The sequence below is a fragment of the Maylandia zebra genome, linkage group LG10 (assembly GCF_041146795.1).
Source record: "Maylandia zebra isolate NMK-2024a linkage group LG10, Mzebra_GT3a, whole genome shotgun sequence".
In the NCBI taxonomy this organism is placed as follows: domain Eukaryota; kingdom Metazoa; phylum Chordata; class Actinopteri; order Cichliformes; family Cichlidae; genus Maylandia; species Maylandia zebra.
The window spans coordinates 11271038-11296819 of record NC_135176.1 but is presented as its reverse complement, the minus strand read 5'-3'; the positions used below and the strand labels follow the sequence as shown (position 1 = coordinate 11296819).

The window sequence follows — 25782 nt, the reverse complement described above, 5'->3', positions numbered from 1 at the left end:
CCTCTGCTGACCAACGCAGGCGGTACACCATTTCCCACAATGCTGCTGCCGCACCAGCCCGGAAGTGAGACGTTTATTGACAATATGGCTGCCGAACTGGGTTTCGGATTTGCAGAAATATTTTAATTGACAGCGGTAGCCGTGGCTGCGACAATAACCCGTTTCCAGCTCAGGAGTGTACGCGACAGTTGCATTTGAATGAAGACAACCGCGAATCCACGGGATGGTGTCAGTGAGCTGAGGAAACGTCCAGAGTGTGAATCCCGTCATGTCGTTTTTCAAGAGGAAAGGTGAGGAAAAAGCTCCCGCTGAAGGCTGCAACGTCGACGGTAGCTAGCGCCGCGGAGAGGGGTGCCCGATAATATGTGACTGATGAGGTTGTCGGTGCATAAATTAGCCGTGTAAACTGAGGCGTTTGAGGGAATACGTTTCCTCCTTTGCCGCTGCTCCTTACTGATTTTACATGATTAGCTTAGCGCTGGCCTCACTGCCCCCCCACCCCCCTTCCTGATTTATCTAACTTCATGTTAGCCGGGGTGGCATTGAATCCACCACAGAAACCGGCCACAAGTCTACATCAACGCCTTCCTGTATGCAGACATAATTCAGGGCTTCCAGAGCATCAAAGGAACACTGTTATCTGCTCCAAAGCAACGCTTGTGTCGAAATGTTCAATAGCAGCTAGCTAGCTCTGTTGAGGTATTTTCATACATACTTAACAAGCAAGATATGTCAGAAATATTACCGGTGACAGGTTGTGTCTCAGTCAGAGCTGTTAATTATCTAAAGGACACACGTTTCCTGTAACACATTTGGCTGTAGAGAACCTGGAGTTGGCTAATGCTAATTTTCAGTCACTATTGAGTAGAACCTAGATGGGCTGGGCCTGCGTTTTTCTATATTTTTTTTGAACACAACGTGACAATGAATTTCAGTTCAAAGCCCCACAGTTCAACCTCTTTTGTGGTCATTGTGAAGGCTGGAGTCACACTGACAGGCGTCTTTTGTGTCTGATCTGCATCTTTTTTTTTAAAGTGGGTGGGCAAAATGTCAGATTCGCCACCACCTACAAATGAGCCCTTCTCTGAAACCCTGTCAACCAAACTGAAAATTATAACATTAAGGGGGATAGAGTAGGTGTAGCAAATACATTTGGAAAAGTAAGAAAGGACTTTATTTTTCTGCTGCACCATCCTACAACAGGTGACAACAGGTTTGTCTGACGCTTTTGATAGAAATCACACAATAAGAAAAAATATATAAAGGCCAGAGAGGCCATTAATAATGGAGTCAATAGAGCTCCCGTCTCATTTCCTTGGGAAGCCACCATAATAACTTCACTGCTGAAACTAGCCTGCGGTTTGGTATCCCCTAAAGATTAGTGGTTTTTCCTGGTGGCAGTGACAGTGACTAAAACAGCTGACACAGCAGATCACCAAAATGAGGAAATATAGACTTCACTTATCCATACCCAGAATGCTGCTCAGGATTGACAGGAAGTGAATTTGTTCCCTGTTAGGAGGAAGAATTTCAATGCCAAAAAAAGAGGAAGTGAAAGTTTTACTATTAAATTTGAATGCAATTTTCCACTAAGTCCCAGGCACTCTGTTCATACATTATTGTACGTTTTCTTTGTAGTTATTAAAGGTTTATTATTTTATGTAACTAGTTTTTCTTAATAGTAGCATCCATTTCACCAACCTGTCATTGTCCTGTAATAACATTTACATTAACATTACGTAAAAGCATTACTTCACTGTAGTTATTTGCATCATTGTGTTTTAGTCCAGTTGTGTAAAAATGACTGGGGTCCAGGCTTTTTAAAAACCATGTCGCTTCTCTGTGGCAGACAGCCTGTCGATCTCAGCCAACATTGACTCTTGGTTGATACACACACACTCAGATATGGCTCCATCCCAAATGTCTCACATAAAGAGCATCTTCAGCTCCATTTGTTCAGGCCTCCCGGTCCATTTTGTCATGTCACTGCTTGAAACGGTCGCTTGGCCCAACCAAACTGCTTCATCCGGAGATATGAGTGTAGGGTCACTCTGATGAATGGTTGCCACTATGTCTGCCAGCATGCACTCATTCCCCTGCAGGGTGCACACATCATTCTTTTTGGTTAATTTGACAGCTGCAGGGCTTTGGAATGGCTTCACATATCTGCTGTATTATATGCACTGTGTATTTTTCCGGGACAATCAGTAAATCTTGGTGACCTTCAGGTGTAAACTAGCATACAGTCATTTGAAGGAAAACCAGAACTGATAGACCAAGGTCACAAATTGTAGGACTCTAGTATAAAAGCCCTGACTGTCTGCACGCTGTAAAGCAGTGATTCTCAAACTGCGGTCATAGAGGCCGTGGATGACCATGGAATAATCTGAAGTTGAATGAGCTTAATTCATGTGGGGAAAGTAAGCAAAAAGATTGCTGATGATGCTCTTTGGAGCTTTTTAAAAAAATAATTAATAATTGATTTAGAACTGTGGGGTCTGTCCTACAAACTCTTTATCTTTGGAAGTGGAGGATGCTGGGAAAAGTTTGCGAATGACTGTGGTATATAAAGCAGGATGGACATTGTTTTCACATTTTAGAACCCAGTTTCGAGGTTTAACCCACATCTGTCAGCAGCAGTGTGGCCAGGTGGAGGAAAGCATATGTAAGGGCTAATTAACTATTAACACAGACTAACTCCACACAGTGTGAAACGACATTGCCATGATAACGACTAACAATGTTGTTTTTTTTTGCCTTTTCAGTAGTTTTCAGTTCTGCAGATATCATTAAGCAGCCTTTCTTAGAAGTCTGTATTAGAGTTCAACAAGTGTTACAGAATCGTTGTTGTGGGAAACGCATCCCCACCACACGACATCAACCCCTCAGTGAAATCTCATGTATTGATTCTTCACCCTCCCCGTATTATGATTCAGAACACTGCTTGCTTCTCCATTTCCAACCATTGCTCTCATCTTTCTCCCCACAGCCAAAAGCAAAGAACCTGAGAAAGGGACAGACGCTAAAGTCAATAGAGGTGAGTTCCTCTTTACTCTTGTGAGGTTATGGAAGGTTTGGTAGTTGTTGAAATGACACAGCTGTGTTTGGTGGCAATATAAGCGCAAATATCCAGTGGTGTTGTTGTTTTGTTTGTTTTTTTAAATGTTTTTTGTGTTTTTTGATGCGCTTGTGTACCCTCGCCCACTTTGAGCTGACTTGGAAAAAAGTGCATCTCTGATTGCTCCGCCAGCAACATTACAGGATGGTCTTGAAATGTATAACAGGATTACGTTTCCTCAAAGAAGGGCTTAGACTGTATTTAAAAGTTTGAAATGAATTCGCAGATCCAAAGCAACAGCAGCAGTCGGGAAGCTTGAGCTTAATTAAACGTGAAAAGCAAATCATTTACTTTGGCTTCATCCACTTCAAGCCACTTAAATTTTGTAATTACATTTCTAGAAATTATTATAACCTCTAGATGGCAAGTAGAGACAAACATGTGATGTGAATGCAAATAAATGGTTGCATTTATTATGTAATTGTAAGCCTTTTTCCTTCCTCTGGCTTTCCCTTATTCTTGAGGTTTGGCTGTGGAAAAACTGTTCTTATGTGGTGTTAAAAAGGTCTTAAATGATCACAGCTGAAAGATTCATAACTCTTTCCTTTGGTTTTTCTCTATCTTTAATCAGTGCTGGTTAAACTGTCTCGCGGACAGAAGCTGTAGCCTCTAGCTGCTAACAAAGCTCACAGCGCACAGTGAAACAAACACTGAGCAGTCTGTCTTCTCAACTATCTGCCACAGCCTGAGGCTTTGTGTACACTAATAATAATAATAATAATAACTATGAGCTTTTCCAGAAACTCTCACTAAAAGGACCCTTTCTTACAAATCACACTGTTGTCACACATTCAGGCCACTCAGAACATCAATGCTATTATATTCTTTTTCTTCTTTTAACTAAATTCTGTTTTCTCTCTTTCATCTTGTGCTCACAGCTCCAACCAGCCCTCAATCTCCAGGACTGAGGAACCACCATGCCATCCAGGAAGCTGCTGGGCCGAGCCACGTGGCCATCAGCGCCATCTCGGCCAACATGGACTCCTTTGCCCGCGGTCGCACCGCCATCCTCAAGAAGCAGCCGAGCCACATGGAAGCGGCGCACTTTGGAGATCTCGGTACAGAAGCTGCACTCATGAGCTTTTGCATCGCTTCCAATGATTGCAGAAAAACACCCAGAATAATATTTAGCTATAAAACGTTGTAGATTCAGAATCACAGAGACAGAATTTATTTTGGGTTTCTTTGAGTTTGATCCAGATGCAGGTTTGTTGTCCCTCTTTGGTTACAGTTATTAATATGTGTATATATAAGGATTCATTTATTTAGTCTGTGACCTTTGCGACAGTTTGAGTTATAACATGCTGCACACTTTGAAGGACCTCTCTGCTGTTCTGTACTTACTTGAATGCAATTTGGTTAAACCGGAGTTTTCCTCAGAAATGAATGCAAAAGGAAACAAGCATTAAGACTGACTTTGTTAACTTGCTCAGAAATTGTTTCCTTATCCCAGAGTTCAAAGTGAAGTTTCCTGGTTATATCGAGTTTCATACATAAAGAAACTTTTCTTAGTCATATATTACAAATAAAAGCAGACACGATCTCTCATTTAGGTGCTGAAACTGGAGATATGAAGCCTTTGTCTTTGAAAAGTAATTATACATTATTAAAGATAATTAATGTGTTGTTATTTGATAGATTAATTAACTGGTTCACAAAGGGTTCACATTGGATGTACTGAAACCAATACAGAAAAGCTCTGACAATCAAGAAAAACACTGCATAGAAAATAAATACAGTTTTTTAATAGGCTGTCAAAATTCAAAGGTAATTACAGCTGTCGTAAGCTCCTGTTTCTGGTGTTACAGCGATAGTACGCCTCTTGCGTCACTACAAGAGCAGAAACATCCTATTGTCTTATGCAAGTGGCAGTATTCCCTCATTAATCCTGTGAGCCACTCACTGGGCTACATGTATCAGGTATCGCGAGCACCCAAACATTCCTGTCAGCGTAAGGTTGGCCTTATCTTCTCAGGCAGTGACGTGAGGGCGAAAAATACTCTATAATTAGATTCTGTGTACGCTCCCCGGATGTCATGATATGGAGCGGTGAGCATTCACTGTAGTGACAGGAACTGTACGAGCAGGTGGGGCGTGCCGGACGGAGGTGGAGGAACCTGTGCTGCAGCTTAGACGACAAATTCTCAAAGAGACTTGCTGGGCAGTGGTGATTTCTGGTCTGTGGTTTCAACAGACTGGAGAAGAAAAGGAAGGAAGCATTAATGAGGGTGCGTCTAGGAGGCAGAGAGGCGCAGTTTCACAGTTGGATTGAGGGTTTGTGGCTTCTGAAGGCAGGGGCCATGAGGTTTTTTTTGTTTTGTTTTCTTTGCTAGTGTTTAAAATATAAAACAGGTACCACTATGACGGAAATTCAAAGTCATTCTAACAGACATTGAATTACTGTGAAAAGGTTGCAAATGAAACAGGAGCCTTTGATTATCCCGCCGTAGATGCCGGACTAGTTGCTGTGATTTCTAACAGCTTTCAGTGTTAAGGTGGCCGTGACTGTGTGATCTTTAAGAATCTAAAGAGGCTGACGAAAAGCACCACACACTGCGTGACACATCTTGAAGCACCATCTTGTTTTCAAAGAGCAAACTTAACACTGCCAAACTTCAGCCCACGCTTCAGACTAACTACAGCTGATGTGATGTGATACAAAATCACGCAAGACAGTCGGGTGTCTAGTCAGGATGGATAATAGAGCACTCAGTTTGCTTAAACAGTCTCCCTTTGAAGCATTATTTAGCCAGATTACATCGACAGTCACTTCAGTTGCACATTAATGCAAATAACTAATGAGCTGGTCAGATGGGGTGCATTTAGGCATATAGACAACTGGCTGAAGTTCAAACTGAGCACCACAATGGGAAAGAAAGTTGAATTGAAGACTTTGAACGTGGCTTGTGATTTTTGGCAGGCTGATGTGAAGATTTTGAGAAACTGCTGATCTGCTGGGATTTTTCCAAACAACCATCTCAAGGGTCAAAAAAAGAGTTGATATCCAGAGAGCAGCAGTTCTCTGGGTAAAATGCCTTGTTTATGTCAGAGGACAGTGGAGAATGGCCTGACTGCTTTGAGATGACAGTAACTCAAATAACCACTTGTTACAACTGAGGTATGCGGAAGAGTGTCTCTGAGCAGATAAGCTAGAGTAGCTGAAGATCACGCTGGGTGCTACTTTCATCAGCTAAGAACAGGAAACTGAGGCTACGATTCACAGAGGCTCACCAAAGTTGGACAAAGGAAGATTGGAAAAACATAGCCTGGCCTGATTAGTCTCAGTTTCTGCTGATGCATTCAATTGGTAGGGTCACACAGTATGGTGTAAACAGCATTAAAGCGTGGATCTATCCTTTCATCAATGGGGCCAGCTGGTGGTAGTGTAATTGTGTGGGAGATTTTTGTTTCATGGTGACCTTTGAGATGTGGTGGAATGGAAAATTCACATCTAGGATGTGTACTTGGCAGCATCTGTGTGATTCTATCATGTTGATATGGACCAAAATCTCTGAGTAATGTTTCCAGAATACCTGTAGACTCAGATTGGAGTTTGGAGCATGGTGGGATTGTACAGTCAAAGGTTGCTGTGGATGCCCCTGTAGTTGCTGACCACTTAATCCACGCATGACTGAAAGTATGGACAGGACACACAGATGTGTGCCTGTGACGCACGGTTGTGAAAATTTTGTCTGTGTTAAATCATCTGTTGCATAGTCTAGGACCAACTCCAGACAGAGAATGAGCTGGAAATTCACAAACCTTCAAAACAAATATCCAGGAGTTAGAATTCCCATCACGGCGCCCTTCAGCCAGGACCAAATGTTCAGAGAGAGCTGAACACAGAAAATCCTCTTTTTATCTTTCATTTCATGTTGCAGCTCCCATCAATATAGTGTGCACGTTACCTTTGAAGGTTGATGCTGTAAATAAGAATGTAGCCCACAGTCTGTTATTAAACTTGAGCACTTGAGTGAGTAATGTGTGTTCAAAGACAGTGTAAATCTCATTGTCATTTAAACGGAAGTGTTTAACAATGGATGGAATTTCTGCTGTTGTGAGTCTTTAAAAGCAGGCATTAAAGTGTATGCTGTGTAAATAGCATAAAGTAAATATCAGTGATTAAGATTTAATTTGTAGTATAAAGATGACGTAAGTTTTATCATTAATGAATGCACCTAAGTTGCCTGTTAATAAATGTGTTGTTGCTAAAATTTTACAGTTGAATCAATGAATTATGCTCTGATGTTCCAGGTCACTCCAGTGTGAACTATCAGCCCCAGGAGACGCGCTCTCGCATGTCCAAGACGGTTGAGCAGGCCCTTCAGGACAATGTCGCGATACCGCACTTCATGCATTTCATGGAACTACGAGGTGCAGACCACCTGGTTCGGTTCTGGCTGGAGGCTGAGAGGTTCCGCTCCACCAGCTGGTCACGTGTTAGAGCGCATAGTCTAAACTCTGTCAAACACAGCTCCTTGGCCGAGCCGGTCCCCGCGTCTCCAGACGGTTCAGAGCTCTCAGAACTCACCCAGAAAAAGCCCAATGTCCTTGCACGGCACAGTAACAGCGAAGGCTCTACAGTTCAGACTCAGCAGCGGGACTCATCCAGCACAGAAGCAGGCGCGAGACCCAGTACGCCTCGAACAGCAACACCCAGCAGGCAGCCACCCTCCAGGTCGGGGACCCCCCTAAAGGTGCAGTCAAGCAGCACCCTGCGCGACCTCTCTGACACACTCATGAAAAGTGAGTCGCCTTTAAACACCTTTTTATCTTTACATTTGTTGTCTTGTTTACAGGTTTTTAACTTTCTTTGTGGATTCTATATTTTGACAGGGGAAATTATTTATTATTTTGATGGCCAACCAATCACTTTTCAGTATACTGAGAAATCTTCGTAAATGGCAGCTTTCCTATTTGTCTAAGATTGAAGACCTTAATGTGGATTTGTCAGATCTGTCCAGTACATTTCCTGATGCCGCCCCTCCCTGAGCCTGGTTCTGCTGGAGGTTTCTTCCTGTTAAAGGGAGATTTTTCCTTCCCACTGTTACCAAGTCCTTGCTCAGAGGAGGTCATTTAATTGTTGGGATTTTCTTTGTATTATTGTAGAATCTTTACTTTGCAATGTAAAGGGCCTTAAAGCAACTGCTGTTGGGATTTGACACTATATAAATAAAACTGAATTGTATCCTTTGATGCTGTGGCAAAATTGGTACATCAGTAAACTGAAAATGCTACAGTGACCTGTAATGGAAGTGGACACCGAACTGTGTCAGGAGAATGGGGTTGGCGCATTGTGCAAACTTGTCCTTTCTCACGTGTAGCTTATGGCAGGAGAAAATTCAGAAACTTCAGAGACATTCTCAGTTCTGTGAATACTCACTTTGGTTTAGGCTAGGGTGCTGCACACAGGACATCCACTCACTTTCCATGATGTCAACAAACCGTTATCTGCTCTGATCTCACACGCACCGTCTCAGACATCACACAGACTTTGTAGAAGGAGCTGACAGCTTTAAGACTGGTTACTGTCCTTGTGTGTTCTTGCATGCAGTTCTTTGATTAATGTCAAAGATGGTACAGGGCTGCAGTGGATGAAAATGGCTTTACATTAGAGCACTGATTTCCAAGGTGTTGGCTGGGACCCCCTAGTGGGTCTTGAAGTTATTGCAGGTGGGCCATCATAGATACTTTACAATTTGAAAACTTGTATTTTAGTTTAGAATTAGCATAAATAATTAGGTTACTTTATTTAAAACTAATAAGTTTTGAAATTAACACAATTTCACAAAGAAGAAAACATGTTATCTTGGTATTGTGTTTTCACATTTTCAGTCTTGCTTAAATTTGTAAATGGTGCCATTAGGCATTTTTCTGAAGAGCTCGGGATGAAACAGCAGGTCTGTGTGAGGTCACATTGGTCACCACATTAAAGGTTTGAGTGGCATTCTTAAGCATGTCATCTCGTCCTCTTCGTCCGCACTGGTTTAATGACATTGTGTGAGCATGATTAGTGCCCTCAGCTGTTTATTTTCATGACCCAGCTTGTGAAAATTTCATAAAAGCAGTGGGTGGAATTGTACACTTGGTTTTTACCATGACGGAACGAGACCAGCAGCCTGAAACAATTTCACTGTGTGCACAGGCAAAGACATGTGGGCATTAGATTGATGCATTAATTGGTAATTCAGACTGACCACCTGGAGGAAGAGCTTTACTTGAGCATCAGTTGAGAGATAATTTGTGTGTTTTGCAGGTATAGAAAAAGATGCTGTTACTATCTTCACCAAGTACATCTCTCCAGATGCTGTGAGGCCCATCCCCATCACAGAACAGATCAGAAATGACATAGTTGGTAAGACCACAGATGTTGTCTCTCTATTTTTAATACAGCACATTATGGTCCATCTGTTCAAAAAGTGTGTGTGTGTTTGTGTGTGCGTGTGCGCGCAAGTGTCCTCACAAACAGCTTCTTCCTCTGGGCCATTCGGACTGTATGTTCTGTCCACTATGCCCCCACACCCCACCCCTGCCCATCCACTTCACTAATCTGAGCCATGGTCTGAGTAACCCCCATCACTCAGGCCACTCGCATACAGACTCGACTCAGACCAAGTCTTTTCTTTGCACTACTTCCAAGCACTTTGCAACTTGTTCTCCAGTGTGTGCCTTTCTCTTGATTTGTATCAGTCTCTCTTTATGGTACATATTTCTCCTATTTGCTATTTATTCATGCTGTCTACCATTTACTCCTGCACAGTTGGTGTGGAGCATCCACAATTTCGTTGTACATGTACAATGACAATAAAGGGTTATTCTATTCTGCAGTAAGTCTTCTATTTTAAATGTGATCCTGGTGTGTGACAATATCCGCTCTCTTCTGTTTTGTGTAGCTAAGATTTGTGGAGAAGATGGCATGGTGGACCCAAACTGCTTTGTCATTGCACAGTCGGTAGCCTTCGCTATCTTGGAGCAACAGTGAGTTTCTGTCCATTCATTTCCAAGAGCAGTTAATATTCGCAGCACGTTTTGACGTTAAGATTAAAGCCCGCCCCGTGCCCCGTGTCGTTTCGCCATCCTGTCTTCCACATTGCTGCACTATTCACCTCCCACCTGCTTTCTGATTTCCAGGCACTTTAGCGAATTCCTGCGGAGCCATCATTTCTGTAAATACCAGATTGAAGTGTTGACTAGTGGCTCTGTGTTCTTGGCTGACATCTTGTTCTGTGAGTCAGCTCTTTTCTACTTCTCTGAGGTGAGTGGTGCTACTGGTTCCTCAAACATGATTTATTTGTACCTGATCATTACACATTTCCACACTGTTTCAGTTAGAAGAATGACAGTTTTCTAGCTATAACACACAGAGTCTGTGCCTCCTCTTTGCTCTGTACACCTTTCCATACAGACAGGAAACTAAACTGAAGACAGTAAACACAAGAAACCCGTAGATGCTCCTGTTACAGTGTCACTGATATGATACAAAACTCCATCCACAAAGAAAGAGTAAACATTTAACAAAAGATGTCCTGTCAGCATATACACAGTGAGGTTCACTAGAATTTTCTCTCTTCTTTGTTTTCCTTCTCATAGTTCATGGAAAAGGAAGAAGCAATGAATGTACTGCAGTTCTGGTTGGCGGCAGACAACTTCCAGAACCAGCTAGCAGCTAAAAAGGGCCAATATGATGGCCAGGAGGCTCAAAATGATGCCATGATTCTCTACGACAAGTAGGTCCTCTGTCTGTGGTTGTAAGATGTCATTGTGTCTGATTTAACCAGTTACTTTTTCTAAAAGTGTGGAGATTGACTTTATTGTTGGAAGTTGCTGTCATGTTGAGGTCATTCTTTCTTTTGAGTTTGAGAATATAATTGTAGGAGGAAAGTAATCTAAGACTCTTTCAGTGTTTTCTTTTGTTAAAAGGTTGCTCCTCTTTGTTTCCTTCGTCATTCATTTTCAGTCCAGATTTCACCTAAATCTATCAAGTTATCATCAAATATGAGTTTTAAGAGTAGTGTGCGCTCAGTAACGGTGTTTCATTGAAGACCTTCATTCCTGGTGTGATTAAATCGGTGTGTTTTTATCTTTGGGTACATTATTTGGTGATCAGTGACAGTGAATCAGCAGCAGTGTGTCTGCACACGGTCAGGTTGAAGGAGGGTTCAGCTGTACTTGTGTCTGACTAGTCTGGAGTACACTCTGCCTGCTAGCCTTGTAAGCCTAAAATTATAAAACTAGTATTTGAAGCTTATTAAATTATTTCTGTTTTGTTATTTTAAAGTGAAGTCTTTGGACCATTTTCTATTTACACATGTGAGAGGAAGCTTTACATCTAGTGGAGCTGCTGCTGACAGTAGGTGGGGCAAGTTGTGGGAGCATGCAAATGCCATTACAAAACAAATTTTAGTAGTCAAACAAACATTTAACTTATTTCAAGACCAAACATATTCAGATTTTCCGATTTGGGTATGTTTGTACTGAGATCCTGAGCTTTAAAATTGAAAGTTTACAGAAAAGTTTGCTGATGGTAGTTAAACTGTGATATGCAAACGGCAGTAATGTCTCCACGCAATGTTTCAGACACGGTTGATGTCACGTTAGTTTGGAACTGACTCAATGTAAAAGTTCAGTAAATGAGAATGTTATATAGGCTAGCAACTAATCTTTTCCACTTGTTGCCAAAAAAAGGCCACAGTGATGACAAACGGCAATTTGATTTGGATATTTCGCCAATGGGATCGGCTGTATTGTCCAATTCAGCAACTTGCTAGCACACACATTCTCTTGGACATGTAGTGGTTTCAGAGTTCACCAGTGGCGTATTTTATTTAGCAGAACAAAATCTCGGAAGCTCATATTTATCTTTGACCTAATTTCAGGCATCTTCACAAAAACAAACCACATATAAATAGTCCTAAATTCAAAAATCCTAACACATTTCCAGGTATTACGATTCGTTCCTGCAACACGGTTCTCATAAAACTAACACAGGCAGTTGTCAGACAACCTAACATATTGACCTAAGATTACAGACCTAGACTTTGGTTTAACTGGAATTGTGGGGCATAAGGAAGAGGCTGACATCATCTGTTGAAATACGAAAAAATTAATTATTGAAGATCTTTGTCTTTCTTAGACTTTATGTACTGCACTCTACTTGGCATTTATGAAGATTAGTCTGTCAGCCATGAAGAATTGAGATGTTTTAATGTGTTGGTTGATATTCAGTGGAGGCTTTCCACCAGGCTCACAGTAAGTTAAACTGTGCAGATAGTTTGTTTCTCTTAGTTAAGGATGAGAAGGTAAAAGTCCAGTAATTCATCTATAGTGAGATGACAGTAGTGGAATCTTGCACTTTCCTCCTCTTAGCTTCAACTTTGTTATATTTGCTGGGAGCTATTTTGCTTGAATTGTAATTATTTTTCTTCATAAATGTCACCTTTTTGCACACTAATTAGTTTACAGCGTCACGCTAAATCATCTGCGCTTTATAGAGTAAGATTTAAAAGTCTTGAGGTTTTGTCTGAATTGTTCAGTTTTGATTAATATCTTAAAAAAATGGCGCCCTTTTCTGAAGCTCTTTGCATATTCTTCTATTATCCCTTCAGGTATTTCTCACTCCAGGCTACCAACCCTCTGGGCTTCGGTGACTCTGTGCGGATGGAGATAGAGTCAAATATCTGCAGAGAGGGAGGGCCACTGCCTGACTGTTTCACCACTCCACTCAGACAGGCTTGGACAACCATGGAGAAGGTCAGATCATCTGATAGAAAAACACGACAAGGTCTCGGTGTTTAGGTTTTCTCCTAAGGATAAAGGGATGATGAAAATGAAACACTAGAAGAGAAGCATGTGAAGGCCTTATTTAATTAGGTTTGTGAATTGAATAGGATCCTCCATAAAGGTTTTTTTGTTGCAAGTCACTGACAAATCGTCCCATTACACCACTGATAAATGCTTCTGGTTTTGGTTAATGAAAGGAAAGCTGAAAACTGTTGTTAGAACATAAAGGTCAGAAGGGAATCTCTGTAACTTGTGCCCAGAAATATATCAGAAAGCTCATTAATTTCTCCCAGAGTTCACCCTGCTTTGCATTCGTTCAGGTCTACATGCCAGGTTTCCTGTCCAGCAACCTTTACTACAAATACCTGAGTGACCTCATCAATTCAGTGCGGGCCGATGAGTTTGTGAATGTCAGCACTCCAGGTCAGGGCGGACCGATGGACAACGACCGCTCAAGTTCAAATGTCAGCGAGAGTTCTCACACTCAGGTGACCCACACCTTCAGCCCCTGCAGGGATGTCTGCTGACATTTAGACCTGTCCCGCCTCATTACACGGATAATAAAGATATTTTTATTAATGTCAAATGTTCATGACCATTCATGTCATTTAGTCTTACACAACAAAACAATGTAGGGATGGAGATATAACGATGCCAAATAACATTTTATATAAGTGCTATCTGTAATGCTGCTAAAAATGCTGTTCATGGTCTGTTCACTGCAGCAAAGTGCCAGAAAGGCAGCAATCAAAATCCTTAAAAACTTTGACGAGGCGATAACGGTGGACGTTGCCAGCCTGGACCCTGAGACCCTGTACCAGCGGCCGTACGCTGGGTGAGTGTTTGTGCCTCTATCCAGTGACAGAAAATGTTAATCTTTTCAAAGATTAACTGTTGCTTGATTCATGGTTTTGTGTTTCCTTGCTGTTACCTTCGCTTTTCTCTCCTTTTATGTTCCTTTGATTGCTGTTTGGATTTAGTGCTTGTACGTGTTTTGTTGTTATTGACTCCGTCGTAGGGTTTTATGAGCGTGCTTTGAAAAATCATGTGCAGAAATAAATCAAGAGAATGATCTTATTGAAAGACAGAAGTTTAGTCTGGGAGATTTGCTTTTATCCCCTTGCTGAAATTACAGTTGTTGAAGGGCTTACGCACACCCTCACACCAGTGCTGGGATGGTGTGTGTTTGTGTGCGGATGTGCCTGAGGCTCCGTTTTGTCCTGTTTGTCTTCTCAGAAGGATGACATTTGGGAAAGTGAATGAGCTGGGCCAGTTTATCAGGGAGGCAGAGCCAGAGCCGGATGTGAAGAAATCCAAAGGTATGATACGGTCACACTTCTCTCACCCTACACTCTGTCATATTTTTATCTGCTTTCTCCTTGCCATGAAAGTCATGAATATAAATCTCATCTTCTTCCTATAGCGCATAGTGCTCTGAAATATTTAGCAACTTTTCCCTTATTATAGATTATAAAAAAACAAAACAAAAACAGCTTCACTACTTTCCGGGTCCAGCGGGATAAAAATCTTAGCTTATTAGAGTGCCGTCTATAGGATTAGAACAGGGTATGACAAACTGACTTCTTACTGATTAAATATTATTCATGTGTTAATGAAGGAACTGGAGATTAATTACTTAATGACTTAACTTTGATAATCCTTCTAAAATGCTAAGATTAGCCTTCAGTTTTTAGCCATGTTAATGATTTCTGCTTAGCAATGAAGTCATCTTGTCTTCTCACTCCTCTCACTTAGGTTCCATATTTTCTCAAGCCATGAAGAAATGGGTCCAAGGCACCTCGGATGAGGTGAGATTGCACTATGCTGAGTTATCATAAATGATTAAATAGCTCGAAGCCCATAGCAGTGCTTTCTCAGTGGTGTGTATAAAACGTCACATTATACCAGTCCATTAAAGAATATAAATAGAATGCATTGTGTGCACTGTGACCAAAGGCCCAGGAGGAGATGGCGTGGCAGATTGCCAAGATGATTGTCAACGACGTTGTTCACCAGTCAAACCACGACAGCCCCGGCAAGGCCACCAAGGTACGCAACCACACTCAGCAGTCTCATTCCTGCGTGCATGTGGGATAACTGCAGGTTCTCTTAAGTGTCTTTTTCTGTCTGTCTGCAGTTATGACCCCACTGAGGAGCCAAAGGACTGTCACTCCCTACAGATTCTGGCCAAGCCAGTGATAAACAGTACACAGAGTTCACACTGCAATGAACTGCATTACTCTGAGAAAGAACAAGGCATTTTATCACTTCTCCAACCACCAGGTGTGCATGTGTGCGTGTGTGTGTGTTCGTGTAGCTGAGAGCTTGGATGAGTGATTGTTCACACTTGGGCTAATAGAAAACTTGAAGTACATCATTGTTCCACTCTTCCTGCTCCATAACACTATAAAGGTACACGTGTTGAGAGTAAAGCAAAGTGCATCAGACTGGAGGAAGGAAACTTTTGGCATTACCAGGAGAAGCTGCAGCATGTCAGTCAACACTCTCACTTTTGTCTTATCTCGGACCTTCGGAGGATGCAACAATAGCAACGTTTTGTTCACTACTTGATAACACACCTCCCCACGCTTTTTATAACCATTCCTTGTTTTTACATGAACTTCTGTCTTTTGGTCAGCCGCTTAAAGGGTTGTTGGTTTGGAACGTTGTACAGTTTTTGCATACGCTTCCATGAGGCTGCCCAGAGAGGCATTGCCAGCTGTTTACTGGTGTTAGCTGATGTAGCTTTACTTGTTTGGTACTGTACAACATCTGGAAATGTTACAGTGAAGAAGAGTGGATTCAGTTCTTGGACTTGTGGACCTTCTGTATAAATATCCTGGCACCTTTACAGCGCATAGAAGAAAATACTCCCAGTTTTGTTGGAAAACTCCAAAACTCCTCGTCCTAAATGTTCTGTGTATAAATATCTATTTAGATTTCTGGTTTACCCCAAATATTAATGTTAATTTTTTATGGTGATTGCTGATTTTTTTTTTTCTTTTTTTTTTTGTTGTTTTTTTTTTTTTTTATATGTCACTGAAACAGACTTCAGTGATGAGCGGACTGTTTAACTGGATGGTGAAATAAATGATTTTTTAAAAAAGTTTTTTTTGAGCCTTACCAAGATGTGGATAAGAACCAGAACAGACTCTTGGTACTATGTACCACTAATGACATCTATGTGTACTTAATCTATAATATATTTAAATTGTGTTTGATTTAAATACATATATTATGAAACTTTGTCTGTCTGTCAATTATTTTTTCTTCCGCTGACATAATTTGACTACATTAATGTTAAAATGTGGGAAAAGATAGCCAATCCTTGTGCCAACACCCATAGACAGTTATCACCTCTGACCAGGTGGGGGCAATGTTGAATATGCTGTTATGTTTAGGGTAAAACTAGAAACGAGGTGATGTATTTTTTTCTTCCTCTATTAGGAGGCATTCTGATTTTTATTATAACATGTCCAGGAAAATGCAACAATTAAAAACTATAAACTACAGCTGAAGGGGCTCAAAAAATAGCCTGTTAGTGCAGCATTTCATATCTTTAATTCATTTTAGTAGTGGATCTTATTGGTGGTTAATCACATAGAGTTAAGTCGAAGATAAAAATCAGCGTGAAACAGGCTCTCATGTTGTCTGGGGAAATAAACTTTACAGATGCTTCCTGGCCAGTCCACGGCACGGTCTGCAGGCGGTTTAAGAAGATCTTGTGGAATGAAAACTTGCACGTGCAGAGGCAACGCCCACCTCAAATACACAAAACCCCCTCCCCTCCTCAGCTCTGACCGGTAGGGGGGTTGTTATGGTAACTGAGGGACAGAGTCCTGTTACCTTGCGTCAAGAAGTAACTACAATGACCACCTTCAGACTATATGAATGCTCAGGGTCAGTTTGACGGGAAATAAAATGTGCCTGAGACCGAAAATATTTCATAATATTATTCACTGTTTTATTATAATTTTGTGTGGTGCACAGAAAATAAAGTACAAGGCGCATTTTATTCAGCTACCTGCAGACAGACGGCTTTTAGGCAAGTTAAGGAAACAAAAGCATCGGAAATGAAGCGCTCTCCCTTCAAAATAAAATCAGTATTAAGCTATCAGTCTGAAACTTTGCATCATTTGGCGTCGTGTTCCTAAAATTAGCACAAGGACATGTACATTTTATACCTATTTAGGTCGTGCTATTTTCTGTCAAAATTTACCATTTCATAAAAGCTCTGGAAAATGCGTCCATTTGTATATGACGCATAGTAATTTTGTCTCCTCTGTTGCACTCTAAAAAATATATGAGACTAATGAGATAATTATATGGTGTTTGACGTACGATGTTTTGTACCCTTCTATAAAGTTTGGATATTTATAAAATACACATAAATGAATAAATAAATAATGTAACCACACATTTTCACATGTAATCCCTGCTTAATGTCCAAAAACATTACATTTTCCAACTAATATAGCATACCTTAAGATACCATCCTTCGGGGTACCTTTTTTCAACAGGCTCTGTGTAAGTCATTCACCATAGTGAATAATTAAATGTTTAAATATCGTGTAGCACCCTTTTAGTTTGAACTGTTTAAAATAATTTATTGCTTTACAATAAATACAATTATTAATTCATTACAGAATAAAATCTGTACGACCGCCTCAAACTTTGTCGCCTCTTTTCTAAGCATGACTTTGAAAGTCTTAACCGGAAGTCTCCCTATTAACCTGCGGTAGCTCGACGCCGTTCACGCGGACTCGTCCTGAAAAGTCCGGAGCTTCCCGTGTTGAGGCGCAGGGAGTATCGGAGGAGAGCGGCGGCTGCAGCAAATGTCTGGTCTCTGAGTTGGTGAAGTCCTCCACCTGCACTGCTATGACAGCTGCGCATCCAGTGTTGGGTGTGCCAAACATCTCCAGAGTCAGATTTGAGCTTTGTACCAGCATAAGTGTGGGCGCGGATGACTTGACTTTATTGTATAACCATCACTCACCACAATTCTCTTAGTGTGTTTTTTTCTTTTCTTTTCTTTTTCCCCCAGACCAGATGTTTTGGGGAGTCTCACAGCTGCTGTTGCGGATGCCCAGTGACTGTAATTATTTTTTAGTTTTAGTTTTTGCTGATGTAGTGCTGGTCAGGAGGCTGAGGCTGAAGTTGAAGTGCCGCTCTTGAAGGCGTGAGCTCCAAATGCATTCGCTCCTGGGCCGGGAGAAGAAAGAAGAAGAAGCAGGGTTTGGGATTGATCTGACTCTGTCTCCGGGCTTTCTGCCCCAAGCTGCTACCATGTTCAGCTGTGTGGGCTGCTTCTGGGTGCTCCTGTCCTCCGTTCTGGTCGCCGTCTGCAGTTTCAGCTTCATATCCCCTGCTTGGATTGTTAAGGATCAGCTAAGGAGCAACCAGCATCACCACCAGCACAACAACAAGGACTCCGTGAGCTTCGGCTTGCTGTGGCACTGCTCGGAGTCTCTGGATCACATGTACCGGTGCTACACCTTCGGGGGACTAGGCAAATTTGCAGAGATCCCCTCCAGCTCCTGGCAGGTAGTTACCTATACACACCCATGACCGTCACATGTGGATGGATGAGAGCATGAGGGGCATCAAGTGGGTAGGGCAAGATATGGCACTGAATGGAAGAAGCAGCCAAGAATAAATGCGAATATACAGACCTATTACCAAGCAGCAAAGCAAGAGGATTACATCTGTTTGATTATCTAAGATTCAGGAAAAGTGCTTCAGATTTTAGACAACAAGATTTGAATCAAAAATTGGTCTTACAGAAACTAGTTTTTGTTTTGAACATACTGGTTTACATTCCTTGTTGTAACATATCATTTCCTGCTTTCAAAAAAGGTCACTTCATATTTTAGCAATTTTGTCAGATGAACAAAGGTGTAGTGACTCCAAAAGGCACTTGTGCCACTGTAAACTGAACAATACTATAAGACTAAGATGCTCCTGACTCAGTCCTCACAAAAAAGCCCACATTTGGGATGATGCTGTGCTTTTCAGTGAGGAGGACGATGCATCATACAGAGCAGCATCTGCAGCACAGCATGCCAGACACACATCAAAGCTGTGAAAGTGGAACCAGGTTGGCAGGCTGCTCACTCATCAGGGCTCCCCACTAGCAGGAATTTCAATTTTGTCTCACTTCATAAAATTGAACCTGGTATAGCAACTGTGAAAGTGGACCACATGTATGATGCTAAAGCTGTGCAACTCTGTGCACCATCAATAACAACCCTGCAGACTAAACAACCCTACTTTGTGATACTTTGCAATGTGCAAATGTGACTCTTTTCATTACTGGACACACCCATTTTATTACACACATCCACTTTACTGGACAACACAGACACATAGCCAGTGTACCGAAAGAAATCCACTTTACTGCATGTCACACCCACTTTACTACACACGCTCACTAGAGCTATTTTACTGCAGTGACAACTGTACTATATAACACGTTCACTTTACTAAACACACATCCAATTTAATAAACGAGCAATCACTTTACTGCACAACAGGTCAACTTTACTATGCACACTGACTTTACAAGACACACAGCTATTTCACTGGAAGAAATCGACTTCACTGTGTGTGTGTGCATAAGACAACCACTCTACTATATGGCACACATACTTTACTAAATACAAATCCAATTTAATAAACAAACATCCACTTCGCCACTTTACTGTATAACATATCCATTTTACTACACATATAGCCAATTTAATACAAAAAGTCTGCTTTACTGTATGACACACCCACTTTACCATATGACAAATGTACCTTTCCACACACATATCTACTTTACTTCACATACACCCACTTTACTGCATGGCTCCCACTTTACTGCGCAAACTTTACTATACACAACCAATTAAATACACAAACATCCACTTTTCCGCATGACACACCCACTTTACTGTACAACATATCCTGAACACACACATCCATTTTAATGCAAGACACACCCACTCTAGACATATCCCCATTTTACTGCAAGAAATCCACTTTACTGCATGACGCACCAACTCAACTGTATCGCACACCTACATCGCCTCACGCACACATCCAATTTAATACACAAATATCTACTTTACTGCATGACACATCCACTCTACCTTATGACAGATACTCTTTGCATCCACTTTACTGCACACACATTCACTTTACAACACAGCTCTTTCCTTCGGCATTGTTCCAACAAAATAACTGGTTATTATTGTTCTGTTTTTGGCTGGATTGCAACAGTGTGACTGACTGACTGAGTGATCCATCATCGAGGGGGCTGAGTGTTAACCCTTGTCCATAAATCCATTTGGTTGCACATCACTTCAACTGTTGGTCACTAGTGGATATCCAGTTGTCAAGTACCCCTCTAACATATTTAGTCCGCCTTTATATGGCAGTCAGTGATTTTCCCTACTTCCACTCCAGTCACTTCATTAACTTTACTAAAAAATGAGATCGGTTTAAAATCTGTACACTACCTTGTTACTTACCAATGGTTACTTTCCCTGTCTTGTCTACAAGTCAATTCATTTTATTGACATGTCATGTTGCCCTCTAGCTGCCACATTGCAGTCAGTGAGACTCTTCCTTTTCTTTGTAGATTCCCCTGGAGAGTTTCCCCACTGGCCATTGGTCTTTTACAATACGTCAGAGCAAACAGTGGATTTGATTTTAGCAGACCTCTGTCAATGGTGCACATGTGAAGCATTTATTTCTATAAATTGTAGCTTGATGAAGTTCTGCATGTGAAAGTCTTGCACATGCTTCACCATGCACCAACACAAGAATATACTCAGCCTGTACTGGGGCAATATATTTTTAAAGAAAATATATGTGCTCGCTATAGCAAAAACAATTGGCCTGTAATAGTCTTGTATCTGGGATGCAAGTTGTGGTATAATATCATTACTTTCTGGAGGGATCCTGTTTGTACCCCCTCCTCTCTTAGCCCTGCACCTTCCTACTGAAAACTACAGTATACCAGCCACCTCTGGAGTTATGATTTATTTATGAAGGGGAATTAGCATTTGAAAGGGAGATATTAATAAGTGCTGCCTGTGTGATTCTAGCTCATCTGCAAAGGAGAGTAGAGTCTAATGTCTTGTTTTTTTTTTCATGGGGAAGCATAGGTGTGAACGGCAAAGGCTGGAATCACTCATTGGGATCTCTGTATGTATGTTTCATTACATTTATACTGAGATGTGTCCCTAGATGAATTAAAGTGTGGTAAACTGCATTTAAGGCTCATTTGGCTAAAATCAGCAGCAATTTAGCCAGTTAGCCAGTTGCCACTGCTTTAATTAGTGTCCTCCCGGTTATGAGCTCTTCCTCAAGTGCGTTAGTGAGTGTGGGCTGATGGAGCTCGTTCCCTGTGCAGAAATACATGTGTTAGTCCAGTGGTGAACCTGAGCGCATGATATGCTCCCATGGCCATTAATAAAGGTGAAGGGGCCATTAAGTTTTCATCAGAGCCACTTTATTATTCCAGCACTCCTCACTGATGAGTGCATCATTTCTCTGATGCCTTTCATTTTCAGCTTGTCAACAACAAAACATCCAGAATGTGCTTAGGGTGCCAACACTGTACACAGGTGGGGCAGGCCACTCACCCACATGCTACTAGCTCCCCTCTTTCTTTGTTTACATAGAAGCAGGCAAGTATCACCGTACACTGAGCTCTGTTACATCCATCAGAGTGGAAGACAGTGCTCTGGGTTTGCTCTGAAAAGTCACAGAAGAGTATGAGGACAGGACAGGGGAAGAGGTGGGGGAGGAGGAGGCTCCTTGAAAGGCTGGCCTACTTGTGCTGTAGTTTCTGTGGGCTTTTCTGTTGTCACTCCACGTTGTCAAAAGCTTTTCGCTTTGCTTGGCGCTGCTGAGCTCCAGTGCTGCTGGCGCTCAGGAAAAAAAGAGCTGGAGGCCAGACTGGCAGGGCCTCTGGCTTCATTCAGGCACACAGAGAGAGGGAGAGAGAGAAACTCCTATGAGATGTAAAATTGGGTGGCAAATAAACACAACCTTATGTTGCACTGATTTCATGTGGCATAAATGGTGAAAAAGGGGAAAACTGATGTATATGTAATATGACAAAAACCCTCACCACTTGGATGTGTGAGAGGTGATGGGATCTGTGTGGACTGCTGATGGTGGCATCTTTCCTCTGCTTTAATAACCAAACCAAATATAATGAACAAATGAACAATCTGCATTGACAAAACTTCACAGTATCCATATTTGTTTGAATTTTTTTGTAGCTGTGATCTCCCCACAGATATCTGTTTTTGGTCACCATCTACAGGCACAGTACGAAGTCAGGCTACAGCTAGAGATACTGCTAGTCTACAGGAAGCCTTTTCTCTTGCTATTTATACCATTGAACTGAAATTGGATGCAATCGCCAAGAGAGCTTTCAGGAGACAGTTTTCAGCTAATAGCAGTGAATGGAGCTAAACGGCTTAGTTATTGACATTTGCTTTGAGACAAAAAAGCCTAACTCTTAAACGTTTTTTGCAAACAGAGTCTGCAATTATATATATGTGTGTGTGTACATATCTATCTATCTATCTATCTATCTATCTATCTATCTATCTATCTATCTATCTATCTATCTATCTATCTATCTATCTATCTATCTATATATATAAACTGAGGTGAAATATTACTTCAGTCTTTTATTTTTCATACAGACATGACATCATTCTGCTAATGCGTGCTGATTGCTCAGCTGAGGATTTCTGACTGATTGCAGCAGGACATCCTCCCTTAATTGTGTCTATTTCACAGCGAAAGCCACAACAGACATGAGGAGAATGGTTAAGCAAAAACTTCCAGGTTCCAGCTGACTACTGTGAGAAAATTATCTGCTGCCTCTCATTTGACGTGTGAAACTAAAATGGCAATTACTGTAAGTGTCTCGTTTTACGTGATGTCATTAGTACTTACAGGAAGGTATTTAAGTTTAATAGGTGCAAATAATCAAAATATTTAACCACATCTACTCATTCTTCTTCTACTGAAAGCATCATGAAAATGGCTAGAAAAAAAAATCAAATCTCCGAAGGCCTGACTTTCTGTGAAACCTAAGTTTAGAGAGTGGGAGTTCTTCTTGTTTAAAATTATCCACAGAGGCAAAGAGCCTGCCAATCAGAGGGAATTGGGCTTTTAGGGAGGCTGTCCTCAACGAAACAGGAGCTAAAAAGGCTTATTTCAGAGAGAGTGATGAACTGAAGGGCAACATAAAGGACATATGTACAATAAGTAAAGATTTCTTTGTTTCTTTCTTTATTTTTAACTGTCATGCAACGCTACTCTAGTAGAGTTCCAGAATAGAATATAGGGCTGGAAACACGCACAGCTTTTATTGCAACATCTGGCGGTTTTCCACATAAATTATTCCATATCTTACTGCTGCTTGTGTGATATCCCACCAGATGCAGTGCAGCGGCCGCGTGCGTGCTTATCTGCGTACGCTTGAGTATATATGTCGCTTTGAAGAAGCCGGTGGAAGTGTGAAAGCGTGTGTGCAGCAGTGGTGGTTGCCAGGTTGGACATGTCAGAGGAGGTGTACTGTGAGCTGCTGCTAGGTAAAGTGTGAAGGAGGAGGAGGGTGCCTGCCAGCAAACATTTTCACCTTAACATGTTAACAGCTTATGCGCTTCCAGCTGCTTCGCAGGAACTGAACACTGCCGCTGGATTAGCCGGGCCTCGGTATTAGCGAGCCAACAGTCTGACACACACACACAACTGCACGTATGTGTGTCTGGGCAAGGAGGTGGTGCGTTTGAGTGCTCTTGGATTGTAACCGCATGTGTTTTGCTGTCTCTGTGGTGGCGTGTGTGCTCAGGCCTCTCTTACAGTACATGCCCACTGAATGTCAAGGTCGTCTCGTAGCCTAAATGAGCAGTGGCCAAGCTCCAGGAATGCCTGATTGGAAAATGTCTGAGTGGGTCCTCGTCTTTTGTTTTTCTGTGCAGAAAATGGCAACATGACAAAGCAGAGATTCTGGGTCGTGGAAAAACAAATGCGATTGGCTTCCATTGAAATCCTCTGACAAATGAGACAAAACAATCGGCCCATGTTGTCTTCCCCACATGCCATGAAGATGAATTGTGGCGATGTTTTACCATGCCTAATTACCAGCTACCTATGAAGTACGTCTAGTGGTGCATAAAACCATGCTAGATGCTCATTTTATCACTCACTGAGCCAGAACTAGTTTTAAGTAGATAGATAACTCATTTAATGAAATTCACTAATGAATCCTGTGTCTGGCTGCTAGACAGTTTTTGTCTTTGGCCTCTGTCATTAATTTCCATATCTGCAGTGGATTACGTCGCGCAAAGTTGTCAACAGGAAAAATAGAGGTTTCTGCCACAATTTCAGTGTACTGTTGGTGAGTGAGGGTTGGTTTATAGATACAGACAGAAATACCAGAGTCTGCTGTCCAAACTGTGTTTGTCTGCAGAGAGGGGAAGATAATGAGTCAAAGCAAATTAAGGCTTCTGCTTAAAAGCAAAGGGTAGAATAGAAAATTCTAAATACTTGGATGAGTGACAAAATGTTTGTCCCACTGAAAACACTACATCCAGATACTTTCCGGGTCTGCTGATCCTGTAGGGTCCGCTTGGGTCCCCGTGATATGCTAACCTCATCATCAGATGGTGAGGGTGGACGTCTGCATGCATGCCTTTCTTTTGTGACCACACAGATTAATCCGCAGAGAATTTACATTACAGTACACCAACTACCCATGCAGACAGGCAGAGGAATGCAAGTGGACTTCGAGGAATTATACCAGGAATGAGTGCTTGGGTGTCAGGTCTCCGGCTGTCTCTCTGACTGAGTACTGAGATGGATAATGTGTAAAAGTCACCAAAACTCTGCTGACTCAATAACTGCAGAGTTCCAGACCTTCTCTGGCATTAGGATCTGCACAGAAACTGTGTGCTGACAGTTTTCATGACTGAGCAGCTCCTGTAGGTGTACTGTGGCGCAGTACTTTTTCTCCATATAGTTTGCATGGCCTCTCAAAAGTAACTTAGTGCTTGATTTCTGTGTTTATTTTCTGTATGCAAGTTCAATAAAGATAGAAACACGTGAATAAATGAAAAACCAAGTCAGTCCGAGCCCTTTAAAAGAATCTTGTTTAATGCCTTTTAAAAAAAATCATCATTTAAATGATTTAAATCAAGAACACAGTGTGTGACTTCTAATTAACTTAATGACAGTTACTCCGAGGATAGCTTCTGAATAGATTAATAAACAGCCCAGTTTTTTCAGTCAAAATAAATTAAATTCACATCCTATTTAGTAACTTTTATTTCTCTAAACTGATTATTTTAAACTATAAAAGTCAAGCACACTCTTCTGAATTATTTTACTGAATGTGTCCTTTGCAGCACAGTGTGATGGTATGCTCTTGGTAGACAGCAGGTTGAGGTAGGGACTCAGCGGTTCGTCTGCTGCTTAATAACAGAATGATGGACAAGGTCTGCCCTTTATCTCTCTGAACAACATTAGAGAGAAATGAAAGGTCTGTGCTCTTGACTTGGCCTCCTCACACAGAGGCCTTAAGGTCCGGTGGCACACACACACACACACACACACACACACACACACACACACACACACACACACACACACACACACACACACACACACATTCCCGAGGGACGTGAGCTCCACAGAGGCTGTGAAATCTCTGCTCAACAGAAAGCTGTCATTTGGTGCCTGACGCGGGCTCGAGTTGCTCCTTAGATTTACTGTAGCAGTAAAGCTTCTCACTCTCCTCTCTGCCTCTTATAGGCTCTCCGCTTTAATGCTAATGGGGAACCTCTGTGGTGAAAGCCATTTGTGTGCAA

The 25782-nt window shown here is 41.6% G+C and overlaps 2 protein-coding genes across 2 annotated transcripts in view; both read left to right on the top strand.

The window, feature by feature from the left end:
* Positions 1-55: 55 nt before the first annotated feature.
* akap10 (A kinase (PRKA) anchor protein 10) lies at positions 56-16144 on the top strand. The gene is made up of 15 exons (XM_004557287.4): positions 56-290; positions 2990-3037; positions 3997-4176; positions 7373-7864; positions 9375-9473; positions 10012-10096; positions 10250-10373; positions 10709-10845; positions 12724-12868; positions 13219-13386; positions 13624-13733; positions 14135-14217; positions 14654-14706; positions 14855-14947; positions 15036-16144. Exons 1-15 carry the CDS (start codon positions 269-271, stop codon positions 15039-15041), a joined length of 1845 nt encoding a protein of 614 aa, XP_004557344.1. The 5' UTR covers positions 56-268; the 3' UTR covers positions 15042-16144.
* A 1512-nt stretch (positions 16145-17656) lies between these two features.
* The window catches only part of lhfpl7 (LHFPL tetraspan subfamily member 7), a 121974-nt gene continuing 113848 nt past the window's right edge, over positions 17657-25782 (top strand). Inside the window, exon 1 of the mRNA XM_004557288.5 lies at positions 17657-18442. Within this exon, the coding sequence (XP_004557345.1) occupies positions 18089-18442 (354 nt within the window). The 5' untranslated portion in view covers positions 17657-18088. The remainder of the gene's footprint in view (positions 18443-25782) is intronic.

Coding starts and splice junctions, on each gene's coding strand:
- akap10 (XM_004557287.4), top strand. CDS start 269: ATGTCGTTTTTCAAGAGGAAAG. Junction 10,097..10,249: donor TTCGCTATCTTGGAGCAACA/GTGAGTTTCTGT, acceptor TCTGATTTCCAG/GCACTTTAGCGAATTCCTGC. Junction 12,869..13,218: donor CTTGGACAACCATGGAGAAG/GTCAGATCATCT, acceptor GCATTCGTTCAG/GTCTACATGCCAGGTTTCCT.